Here is a 12,054-nt window from a genome sequence, read left to right as displayed (position 1 = left end):
ACCAGCCAGTGTCAGGTTTTACAAACAAAGTGTCTGCTTTCGAAGATAGGGCTGCTTTTGTGTTCTCATGACAAGTGATAAAGTACTGAAGCCATCAGGATCATGTTTACTCTCTGACAGCAAAGGATTTTAACAAGATTTTGAAAACCTGAGTTTGCCTGTCAGTTGAAAGCTTCATTTTTGTTCATGTTACCTACCTTAGGTCCAAGTGCCTTGGGTTGCATGAGAGCTGCCTGATTTGGCCCTTGTGTTGGCAGTATTGTTGGGCACCTTCACTAGACATCCTTCTCTCCCTTTCTCCCTGCAAGATGATTTGGAAAATAAATCCCTTTCATTCTTGCCTAATAACCTCACTGATGCACCACCATTAGTTCAGTCATCTTACACCTAACATGTCAATGTGTGTGTGTGTGTGTGTGTGTGTGTGTATGCATAGTTTTGTCACTGAAGCCACACCACCATTTGGTATCAATTCAAAGCCTCTAGAACTAGCCTTGAAGCACATGTTGCTCTTTGAACATGGCTAAGGTGAAGAAGGAGCTAACGAGTGAGCAACGGGTTGTAATAAAGGCCCTTTTTGATGTTGGCTGGAGTAACCACCGCATAGCCAAGGACTTGAGATGAAGTCCAAGCACTGTATAGTACACTTAAGACCGCCATGACACCACCAATTCACACCAGAACCGAAAGGGGAAAGGTAGAAAAAAAAGTGTGAAGCATCTCAAAATTCTCAGTTTTAAGGGCCGAAGGAAAACCTCACAAGAACTGCGTGACGCAATCAACACAACAATGACTAATGGTGCAACAGTGTCTTCAAGAACTGTGCGTCGGAAACTGGGAGAAGAAGGACTTGTTGGCAGAAATGCAGCAAAGAAACCATTACTGAAAGAGAAAAATAGCTTGAATCGCCTGAAATTGGCAAAAGAACACTCGAAATGGACAAAGGAAGATTGGTATTGTGGATTGGTATTGGTATAAAGTGTTGTGGACTGATGAGTCCAAGTTTGAACAGTTTGGCAACAAGCAAAGAGTTTATAGGGGGAGAGATATTAAAATGTTGCAGCAATTACAGCAGTACATCTCTCTGGCATAATGACATTTCAGAGAGATGTACTCCTGTCATTTCTGCAAAAGGTGGACATACCAAATATTAAAGTTAAAAATGGATAAAAACTGTAGGATGTCACTCCATGTGATATTTGTTGTGCTCAAAACAACCATCTGCATGTTTCATGAGCATTATGAAATGAAATCATGTTTTGGAGTCACAAAAAAGGTAAATATTTTCAGATCTGTCAGGTGTTCTAATAATTTTGGCCACCACCGTATGTGTGTAAGTGCTGATATTGATTCTTCTAGTGCCTTTGCACCAACATTATCTCATCTTTAGACCTCAGAGATTGGCTGACAGCCTCTCAACATAAATATGCCACACTTGTGCTCTGTTTTTGTGTGTGTGTGTGTGTGTGTGTGTGTGTGTGTGTGTGTGTGTGTGTGTGTGTGTGCGTGTGCGTGTGCGTGTGCGTGTGCGTGTGTGTGTGCGTGTGAGTGTGCACGTGTGTGTGTGTGTGTGTATGTGTCCGGTGTGTGTGCTTCAGAAGCATTTCAGAAGGGTTTTATGTTGAGTACACACATCGGGTATGTGTGCACTGCATTTTTATGACTTCAAAAAGAAAACTCATCAATCTCTCTCTCTCTCACTCCCTCCTTTGCTGTCTCTGTCTCTCTCTCTCTCCTATGACTAACCACTTTCTCCTGGTTTGATTTCCCTCCACAAATATTTCAGCTTCGCCTCTTAAATCTGCAGCTTGTTGAACCAATTACTTAAAGCAGTAAGCTGTAAATTCCTCTGTAAAATCCTCTGATGGAAACAGCCTGTGTGCACCAAGGTATTTTTAATTTTTTATTACGTTCACAGCTTATGAAGCAGATGAAGTTGCCTTTTAACTATTGGCAAGAGTTTGTGAAATATTATTTCACAGTGTGACCTGAATTTGGCAAAGCGAAACAGAGTCATTAGGAAATCTTTTAAAAACTATGATTAGTTTTGTCCTCCGTCAGAAGTGATTTATTTGTGATGGAGGGCTGAGAGGAGGTTTCATTTCACTTCATGTTGAAGATGCACCACCCTTGTGTAATTATCTACCGGATCTGCAACAGGCTACCGCACTGACCTGAGCTACCCTGTGCTTGGACTGAACAGAGGAAGAGGCAGCCAGACACATTATAGATTATTATAACATTTACAATTAAAATTACATTTTAACACAATTTCCATTACAATTATTACATTACACATTATATTATTCTAAACAGAAGAGGAGAGTAATGAGTTTAGCCCTCTTCACCCGGCTTACCCTGTGTAATTTTATTCTTCCACTTTGGCATTCATCTCAATGCACGGGTAATTATCCCACCGCACTGCCTGTCTTCCCTCTAAGATGGGAAGGGTTGCACAAATGGATCCTGATTGCTGATCAAATTTTAAACTCCTCTTAAACTTTTCTACCAGTTGTAATGGTCTCACTGTTCAGAAAGTTTTAGATGGGTTATTTAAATCCGTTTCTGCTATTTCATTGCATCGTATGTTCTTTCATTCCACTGCCCTGCAGAGGTTTAATTGATCGCTATTAAAAATGGATAAAGGAAGAAAGTAAGTGAAAAACAACTCTTAAATGTTCAGTTGAAAACCAGAAGGTCGTTATTGATGTCTATTCATGTGAGTATTGAACCCATCCATCATGCTTTACCATGTAAGCCTCTGTGAGCTCCGTGGAGCGCAGTTTAGATTTTCAATAGAGAATAATGAATTCAGCCGCAGGCGGTTTCCCCGCCTCCATTAGCTTCAGTGCACCACTGAAAAGAATGACCCGCGAAAAATAAACACAAAAAACAACACACACAAAACATCAACGCAACCCTCTTGCTCTATGTTCGCTGATGATTTTGACACAGTGAAAATCATGCGGACGTGGGGGGTATGGGGGGGGGGGGTCGAGAGGAGGAGGGGATGGGTTGAGGAAGAGGCGAAAGCTTCTTTCTCAACATCTGCTGTCTGTCTGAAGATGAAACGCTACAGGGGGTAAGGGGCGATGGAGAATCCGAGCAGATCAATGTCTGAAGGAACAGAGAACACAGCAATGTGATTGGATTTCACATGTTTCTGAGAAAAAAAATCAAGGGGAAATTTGTCTTCCGTTTCTCGACAGGGATAACATCCTGGTGCTGGATATCTTCTTCGAAGCACTGAATTATGAAACAATCGAGCAGAAGAAGGCCTATGAGATAGCCGGGCTCCTTGGTATGCTCCTTCACAATGTCTGTGATCATTACTTGAATATTAACAAAACCTGTCAATAACTCGCCCATGCTTATTTTGATTGGACCGTAAACTCTAATGTAAGGACTGAATTCCGGTGATGGAATTATCATATGGAACTATTTAAACTCTTCTTATGTATTAACATACCTAAACTGCCTTAAACTGTTCCACAACAGAAAAGGTGATCCCTGTCTTCTTATACAGCATATTAAAAGTATGCGTCCCCAAAGGTATACACAGTATAGTGTGCACAGAGCATACTGCAGCAGTGTCCACAGTCTGTATATTCCCACTGCATCTGTTTAAATCAAGGTGTGTTGAGAGCACATACAGTATGATAAGTGCAGCAACAGAGCAGTCGCACCCTGACTAGTTTTTATAAAATGTTATTGCATATTAGTAGTAAGCACCCCATACACTGCCTGTATGTCTTTACCTAGTTCTGTTTAAATGAAGGTGTGAAGAGAGCGCTGCCTGTTATCTTTCCGGTACAGGTGACATTGGAGGGCAGATGGGTCTCTTCATTGGCGCCAGCCTCCTGACCATCCTGGAGCTGTTTGACTATCTCTACGAGGTAAGACCTACCGCCGTGGCCAGCCCACGAGTTAGGATGTGGACTTGGAGATGGTGGTGGAAAATAATTTAAATGCAACAATATTTATTTGCTTTCCAGGTTAAATAAACTAGCTATTGCAATAATAATGACCAAACTAAATACTTTAAACAAAAACAAGTTTCAATATCAAAATGTAGCGTAACACTATTTACTTAAAGCAACAACTTTACCTTGCAGCAGGAAAGCTGTCCTTCTCCCTCAACCACCAAAAGGAACTGAGCTAGCCTGTTAAAAAGGCCTAGCTATTACCATTAATTGGCCTAATAGGGCTGACCCATAAATAAGGGAAGGCTAGGAAAATTGTGCATATACTATTAACAAAAACAATTAATTCATGAAGTATACATTCAAAAACATGTGTGCATATAGTCAAACGAACACCCATTTAACCTAACAGCAACTAACCCCACAGTAGGCCTACATAGTTATTACATAAGTGAAATGTGAACAAAACAAACACCCCTCTGACAAATAGCCCTGCTCCCTCCACAAGTGGCACGATGTAAAAGTGCTATCACAAAGCGAGCGCGCTTTTGCGTTGGGACCACTATGTTGAAGCGTGAGAACCAGGAATTGTAAGTACATGAATGTTAACCAGTTTATGGATGTTATCGAAATGCAAATGGCTAATGGATGACAAATTGGGTACCTAGTATAAAGCAGTATAATTTAGCAACAGCAGAGGTGTATGAAAATATTATGTATGAATGATGTATATCGCGGCAGACCAAACAATACACCAAACTCACAGTAAACGTAAGGGAGATACCCCTTCTAAAACTTGTAAGGGCGTAAACGGTAATTTGTGAAAGACCCATGGAAACACAAATATCTCACAAGGCGAAATCCCGGATAATTTTGGAATCCCTGCCAGACACATTTTATGTCTCGAAAAAGAGGACATGTCCGGGTAAAAGAGGACGTCTGGTCACCCTAATTGATCACATATAATGCAATCACCGGGAAGACGCTGTGTTTGTGTGGCTGCGTGCGTGTGTGTGTGAGAATGAATGCAGACTCTTACTCCCACATTCGCGGTAAAGCAAGCAAACAGTCAGGAATGTTCGTAACAGTGAGAAGGGAAATGTTCAGCTTCTCACACACACTAACACACACAAACACACACACACTCTTCTTCTTCTTCGGCGGTCACTCGAGACGAGTATGACTGTCCTCTCTATAGGGTTGTCTTTTTTCTTATTTGTGGGTCCTCAGGTGGCTGTAAAGGCCGATCCGTGACCCACAGATTCTGCTGCAGTGTGGGCATTGGAATGTTGAGGTGGTGTGTGGTGGTGGAGCCTTCCTCTGTTTGTCCTTGCGGAGTTGCCGCTTTGCCTCTGCGGCACGGCGGAGTTCAATTTCGTGGTGTGCTGCACCTTCTTTCACTGCTTTCCTCCAGTAGTCCCTGTTCAACGTAAGATCCTCCCAGTTGCTAGATGTGATGTTGAACTTTTTCAGGCTGGTCTTGATATTGTCCTTGAAACGTTTCTTTGGCCCACCAGGGGCTCGCTGTCCTTCTATTAACTGGGAGTACAGGATCTGCTTAGGGAGACGGTTGTTGGGCATGCGGATGACATGGCCTGTCCATCGGAGTTGGTGTTGCATAATGATGGTAGTTATGCTGGGCATATTTGTTTCCTCCAGAATGCTGGAGTTTGTACGCCTGTCTTCCCAGTTGATCCTCAAGACTTTTCTCAAGGCTCTTATGTGGAATAGCTCCAGGGCTCTAAGGTGTCTACTGTAGGTGGTCCATGACTCCGCTCCATACAGCAGGGTTGGGAGAATCACAGCTCTGTAGACTTGGAGCTTAGTTTCAGCCCTCAGGTCTCGGTCATCAAAGACTCTTGCCCTGAGTTTGGCATAGGCTCTGCTGGCGCAGCTCAGGCGATGGTTAACCTCAGAGTCTATATCGGCTTTGGAAGAGAGGAGGCTGCCAAGGTAGGGGAAGTGGTCGACGCTTTCCAGGGTGGTGTTATCCACTTTGATGATGGGCTGGAGTGATGGCTGGTTGGATGGTGGTTGGTACAGGACCTGAGTTTTATTGATGTTCAAGGCCAAGCCCAGGGCTCTGTATGCCTTGGCAAAGGCATTTAGGATGCCCTGGAGGTCTTCAGGGGAGTGTGCTGCAATGGCGTTATCATCAGCATATTGCAGCTCCATGATGGTGGTATTCCTGACCTTGCTCTTGGCTTTGAGCCTGTTAAGGTTGAAGAGCCTGCCATCAGTCCTGTAGAGGATTGGAATCCCCTGTGGCAGCTCCTGGCCAGTGAGGTGGAGTATTGTTGAAATGAAGATTGCAAATAGGGTGGGGGCAATGATACATCCCTGTTTTACTCCAGTTTCAACGGTAAATGGCTCAGATACAGAGCCACCGCTGCTGAGCACTGTGGCTAACATGCCGTCATGCAGTAGCCTCAGTACACGGATGTACTTGTCATGACATCCATACCTTGATAGTATACTCCACAGTGCCTGACGATCTACGGAATCAAAAGCCTTTGTCAAGTCTATGAAGGCCATGTAGAGAGGCAGTCCTTGTTCCCGACACTTTTCCTGAAGTTGGCGAGCAGAAAAGATCATATCAGCTGTTCCCCTGGATGGGCGGAAGCCGCACTGTGATTCAGGGAGTACCTCCTCAGATAGTGGTAGCAGGCGGTTGGCGAGGACACGAGCAAGCACTTTGCCCGTTGTTGATAAGAGCGAGATGCCCCTGTAGTTTCCACATTCAGCCTTGTCCCCTTTCTTGAATATGGTGACAATTTGGGCGTCCCGGAGCTCTGAGGGGAGCTCTTCCTTTTCCCAGATCTTGAGGAGTAGATTATGGATCTGGTGCCAGAGACTTGGTCCTCCTTCCTTTAGGATCTCTGCAGGGATCCCATCAGGACCAGCGGCCTTGTTGTTCCTGAGATTCCTGATGGCATTGTGAACCTCAGTTAGGGTAGGTGGTTCCCCCATGTGTTCTCTGATGGGACTCTGCGGGATATGGCTGGCGATGTCTGGTTCGGCTGAGCTGTCACGGTTCAGAAGTTCCTGGAAATGCTCCTTCCAACGTGCGTTGATGGAGTCATTGTCTTTCAGAAGTGTCTGTCCTTCATTTGAGCGCAGGGGATTTAAGCCGCGGTGGCTAGGGCCATAGACAGCCTTAGTGGCACTGAAAAAGCTTCTGGTGTCACCCGAGTCTGCCAGTCTCTGGAGTTCTAAAGCCTTTTCTTCCTTTACACACACACACAACCACACACACACACACACAAACTCTCTCTCACACACACACACACCCCTGCACCAGCTCAATCATCTCATGTTCGCTCTGAGCTCTTCAGACGTAATTACCTCCAATCCCATGTGCTTCACTGTTTTCGGCTCTCGGTTCTCAAGCTCTCAGACAATGGCGTTTATATTTCTCTCCGTCCTCTCTGCTGTACTTATCCCTCCAGAGGTGTAACGTAGTTACGACGGGCCCAGGTGCAGGGTATTATTACGGGCCCAAGGCAGTGGTTCCCAAAAATGTTACAGTCCCATACCCGTTCAGACATTCAATCTCCAGCTACGTACTCACCGATTTTTTTCATGTTTGTAACCGCCGCCGCCACGCCCCCTCCCCCGCGCACATATTCAGCCTAAGACACTTGAAACTGTCATGCTTGGTCACTAACCTACCTTCAGCTATTTTTGGCAGTGTAATTATTTCGCTGAATATGGGTTTACATCACTATTTTTCGCAATGTGACTACGGCTACGGGCACCAAGTCCGGACCTGCTGCACCCACGGTAGTTACGCCCCTTTATCCCGCATCTCTTCCAATTACTGAGATTCTTCCTGTCAGGAAAAGACAAGAAACTCAGTTGACAAGGGTGTCCAAAATGCTTATGACTAAAAAAAACCTCAAGCTTAAGTTTAATCATAGGACTTATCATAGTTACAGGGTCTCACATTTGACAGCTTACTGATTATGTCCCCGCTGTGATTAGACTTAATCATTCAATTCATCTGACAATCTAGATTAGGTTAGCCACATAGTATAGCAGCCTTATACAGAACTTTTGTGTAAGCCTTTGGTTTTCGGACATGTCCTGGTTTCCTAATGCTTTAACTCTGTAACACGTTCAGATGGCTATTTACATCTTAATTATCACAGTGCCTTCCCCGGGCCTGGTGTGCTATTGTCCCTGAGACGCAGTTTAAAATGATTGATGGCTTCTCATTTTCCGTCACACTCCCAGTGCCAGTCCATCAGGCTCGGCGGCTGGAGTCCTTTCGTGTCCCAGAGGCATAGTAAGGAGCTTATGAGCTCAAAGTGAAAACATATATTTACCGTCAGCAGGAACACGTTCCAAAGCACATAAATGCAGATATGGAAGGCCGGAAGGGGTTTACGACGCAGAGGGAACAGCCAGACGTTGATGAATAGCGTGGCGTGACATCCCTCGATACCCTCTAACACAACCATAAACTCCCACTGCCAAACAATATCTTAAATTCAGGAGTATACACACTGTCTTGTGAGCCAAACAGACAACTACGGCCTCAGATGGCCTCGCCCACTCAGAGCGACAATCTACAGAACTGCGCCTGATCTAAGACATCGCTGTCTGAGACTCTGCTCTTATCAGGGAGATATGCGGATAAAAGAGCTGAAGAGCTCCCTCAGTCCTGGCTTTCACAGGGTCATTAAGACGGGAAACATCGCAAGACATGAATGAGGCACGCCAACACCAGCAGACGTCCATTCTGCAGATCCATTCTACAGTTGGTCCCTGTCAGGGAGACATGTAGATAGAGGAACTGAAGAGCTCATTCACTCATTCACTCACAGCTCTCATTGAATCATATGGGCAGAAGGGAACGAGGATGAAAAGGCACCCCAGTAGCAGGTGGTATCTGACAGATCAGTGCTTGTATCCAGACCAGGGCCATATTGTAGACAGAAGAATGGAGGAGCTCACTCAGAGTCATAGCTCCTCCTGAATCACTGAGGCAGACTGTGTGTGTGGCAGAGAGTGAGGCGCGATGAGGTGAGTAATCTGGTGATTGATTGGTTTGGTCTGAGCAGTCAGACTGTCAGTCTGTCTGCCGGCTCTTTAGTCTACACGTGATGCCTGGAGAGAAACAACACGCATGGCTGTCTCTGTGCTCACAGCTGGCTACCACTCCGTGAGGAAATGGAGTGCGTTTAGAGAAAGCGTTTCTTTTTTTTTCTGCTCGCCGGGCCTCTCAGAGCCCTTCACACTTCATGAGTCACGTCACCTCCAACAGTTACAGGATGAGGCTGCTGGGAGGAGAGGTGTTACTGCAGGCTGTTAGAGAGAAGCAGCGCGTGCAGCGTTTCAGATGTTGGTCCATTCACATCTAACACCTCTCAGCATCACAGACAGCCTCTTATATCACAGATGAAATAAGGCAGTGGAGAGGTTCTCAGCCCCCTTACTAGGGCCCCTCTAGCCCTATCTATATATCTATTCCTACTCCAAGCACACCTGTGTTTATTTCAAACAGACAATTAGTCTAGGAACAAGTTGTTGATATTTTAACTCAACTGCCAGCCACATTACATCCCTCCCTTTCATGCACCTGAAGCAACATGGGGGCCGTGAGAAAACAATTCACTGAATTTGACAAAAAGTGTACTGGATTAGAAAGGCAGACTACACCTTTAATGTAAGTACAATTATAATGCTCTGGATTAGCTAAAGAGGGTTTGTCCAGCTAAGAGTGCCACAGACATTCAGTCAGCTATAGAGAGCAGGGAGAGAACACAAGGAATATGGGCAGGGGCAGGGCAGGGTGGGGCAGGAGTGATCATCATTGAGACTGTGGTTAATCACTACATAAAGCACCTGCACAGGTGCAGTGTCACTTTCTGCTGCAGAGAGATAGGACTAATACATCTCCTTGTCTGATGTTGGTCCATTCACCTGCTGTGTGGTCAGGAAGTAGAGAAAAGTATTTTTCAACCATGAGCGCACAGTTAGCTATGACAACATCCAGCGGCATACGTCTTGTGTCTGTTTTGCAGGTGATCAAGTTCAAGGTGTGTCGCTGCACCAAAGACAAACACAAGCGCAGCAACAACAACGACCGCGGAGCCGTGCTGAGCCTGGATGATGTGAAGCGTCACGTCAGTAACTATCACTGTCACTGAGTATATGTGCTGGGGCAGAGAGTAATGTGTCTCATCAATAACTATCACTATTACTGAGTAGGTGGGCTTTGACAGAAAGAGAAAGAATTGAAGTAATGTGTTTCATCAATAACTTATCACTAGCACTGATAGCTTTGACAGAAAGAGATTTTTCATGATGTGAACTATTTCATATGAAATGAAGATTAAGAGTCACAGAATATGTGCCTGAACAGAAAGAGAGATTTTGATATGATGGAAAGTAGATGTGTATGCTTAGAGACTGAAAGAAAGACAATTTGAGTGATGCAAAGTGTGTCATCATTCACTGATCAATGCATTATCAATCCCTCCAGGATCTTGCGAGGGTTTGTTGTGATTGTTGCGGCCAAAAGAGACTGAATTTGCCGCGGAAATTATCAAAAATTGCAGCTAAAATTGTGATTTTGAGTTCAATAAAATCAATCACAAATAATGCAATCTTTCTGTCGCAGAAAGAGAGATTTAAAGTCATACGAAGTGCCATATCAGTAATTGTTTGTAATCACAGAAGTAGAGAGGTTATACTTTACAGATAGACAGCAGTGAGAAAAGTAGTTCAGGTGTTCTTGGCCAGATGTAATGCAGTTAGGGTCTTAAAGTTGATTTAAATGCAAAACTATATTTCAGTCCTGCAGCTCATTGAAAAGGCCAGAAGAGAGGCAGAGAGTGGAGAAAGGGCCATGCAGACAGCTTAAGGAGAGGAGAGGAGAGGAGATGGGGACATGAAAAGCTCAAGAGAGAGCAATCACAGATGGTGGAAAGGACTGGTGTTCCAATCAGAGCCTGTGGGGGTGGGAGGCTGACAGCTCCCTTATTTAAAGTGTAAATGGGAGAAGCAGGGGCTAATTGGAAGGCAGGGGGAGACCAGAGGCAGATGGGCTGCTGTTAGACGGACGTGTCGATCTCACTCTCTCACACTTGTTCTTTTTCTGTTTCTGTTCCTCTCTTTTCCTTCAGCCCTTTTCCTACATTTAATCCTTACATAATGTATTCTTCTTGTCACCTCCACCACCCTTGTTCCAGCCGCTCTGTGACACCCTTCTCTCGCCCTCATGTCTCCCCCCCAAAATATCTTCCTTATTTATATTCGTTCCTCATTTTTCATCGATCCATCTCTCTTTGAAATTTACTCCTGTCTTCTACTTTTATTTCTTTCTGAATTCCCTCATTTCAATTTATTAAATCCTTTCTTCTCTTATTCATGTTACCTTTCCTCTGCTTTCCACACCTTACTTGATATTCTGCTGATAATACAGATGGGCATAGATGTGATTAAGGTCAGGGTTTAGGGCAGGGGTGAAGAGGTCAACTTAGTTGGCAATTATAGGAAATGTTGGTTAGACACTTGTTGCTTGTATCCAATAATAGACTATTAAAATAAACTCTTTCCCTCACTTTGCCTCCTTCTCTTTCTCTCCTCCTTTCTCTTCTTCTTATGTCCTCCATTTCCCTTCCCCCTTTCCTTCCTTTTCCTCCCCTTCCCTCTTCTCCTCTTCTCTCCTCTCTTCTCCTCTTCTCTCCTCTCCCCTCCTCTCTTCTCCTCTTTCTCTCCTCTCCCCTCCTATCCTCTCCTCTCCTCTCCTCTCCTCTCCTCCCCTCTCCTCTCCTCTCTCTCTTCTCCTCTCCTCTCCTCTCCTCTCCTCTCCTTACCTCAGGCACCCTGTGAGAACATGCGCACACCTTCCACCTATCCTGCCAATATGCTACCTCACCACCCTGCACAGGGCAACTTTGAGGACTTCACCTGCTGAGCCAATCACAGTGGAGTGGGAGATGCGAGGGGAGGGGAGGGGAGGGGGGACTTGCTCAGTGGCACTCAAACAGGTCATCCCACATGTCCAACAAACCACACTGACATTTCAACCGGTCAGATTCTGAAAGGAGAAACCACCTTGAGGAACAACAACCATCATCTCATCTCACCGTCTTAAAAAGTGTTATGATGTATGTAACAA

The 12,054-nt window shown here is 44.9% G+C and overlaps 1 protein-coding gene across 2 annotated transcripts in view; it reads left to right on the top strand.

The window, feature by feature from the left end:
• Positions 1 to 11,850, top strand: part of asic1b (acid-sensing (proton-gated) ion channel 1b) — a gene marked incomplete at both ends in the record, with an annotated part of 183,728 nt that extends 171,878 nt beyond the window's left edge. For both annotated transcript variants that reach the window (XM_080846479.1, XM_080846478.1), the window contains 4 exons: positions 3,210 to 3,301; positions 3,817 to 3,896; positions 9,953 to 10,054; positions 11,755 to 11,850. In XM_080846479.1, coding sequence (XP_080702605.1) covers positions 3,210 to 3,301; positions 3,817 to 3,896; positions 9,953 to 10,054; positions 11,755 to 11,850 — 370 coding nt within the window. The remainder of the gene's footprint in view (positions 1 to 3,209; positions 3,302 to 3,816; positions 3,897 to 9,952; positions 10,055 to 11,754) is intronic.
• Positions 11,851 to 12,054: the final 204 nt, after the last annotated feature.

Source organism: Sprattus sprattus (assembly GCF_963457725.1).
Source record: "Sprattus sprattus genome assembly, chromosome: 10".
NCBI lineage: Eukaryota > Metazoa > Chordata > Actinopteri > Clupeiformes > Clupeidae > Sprattus > Sprattus sprattus.
Note: the sequence above shows the minus strand (reverse complement) of the source record. Positions and strands in the feature narration are given on the sequence as shown.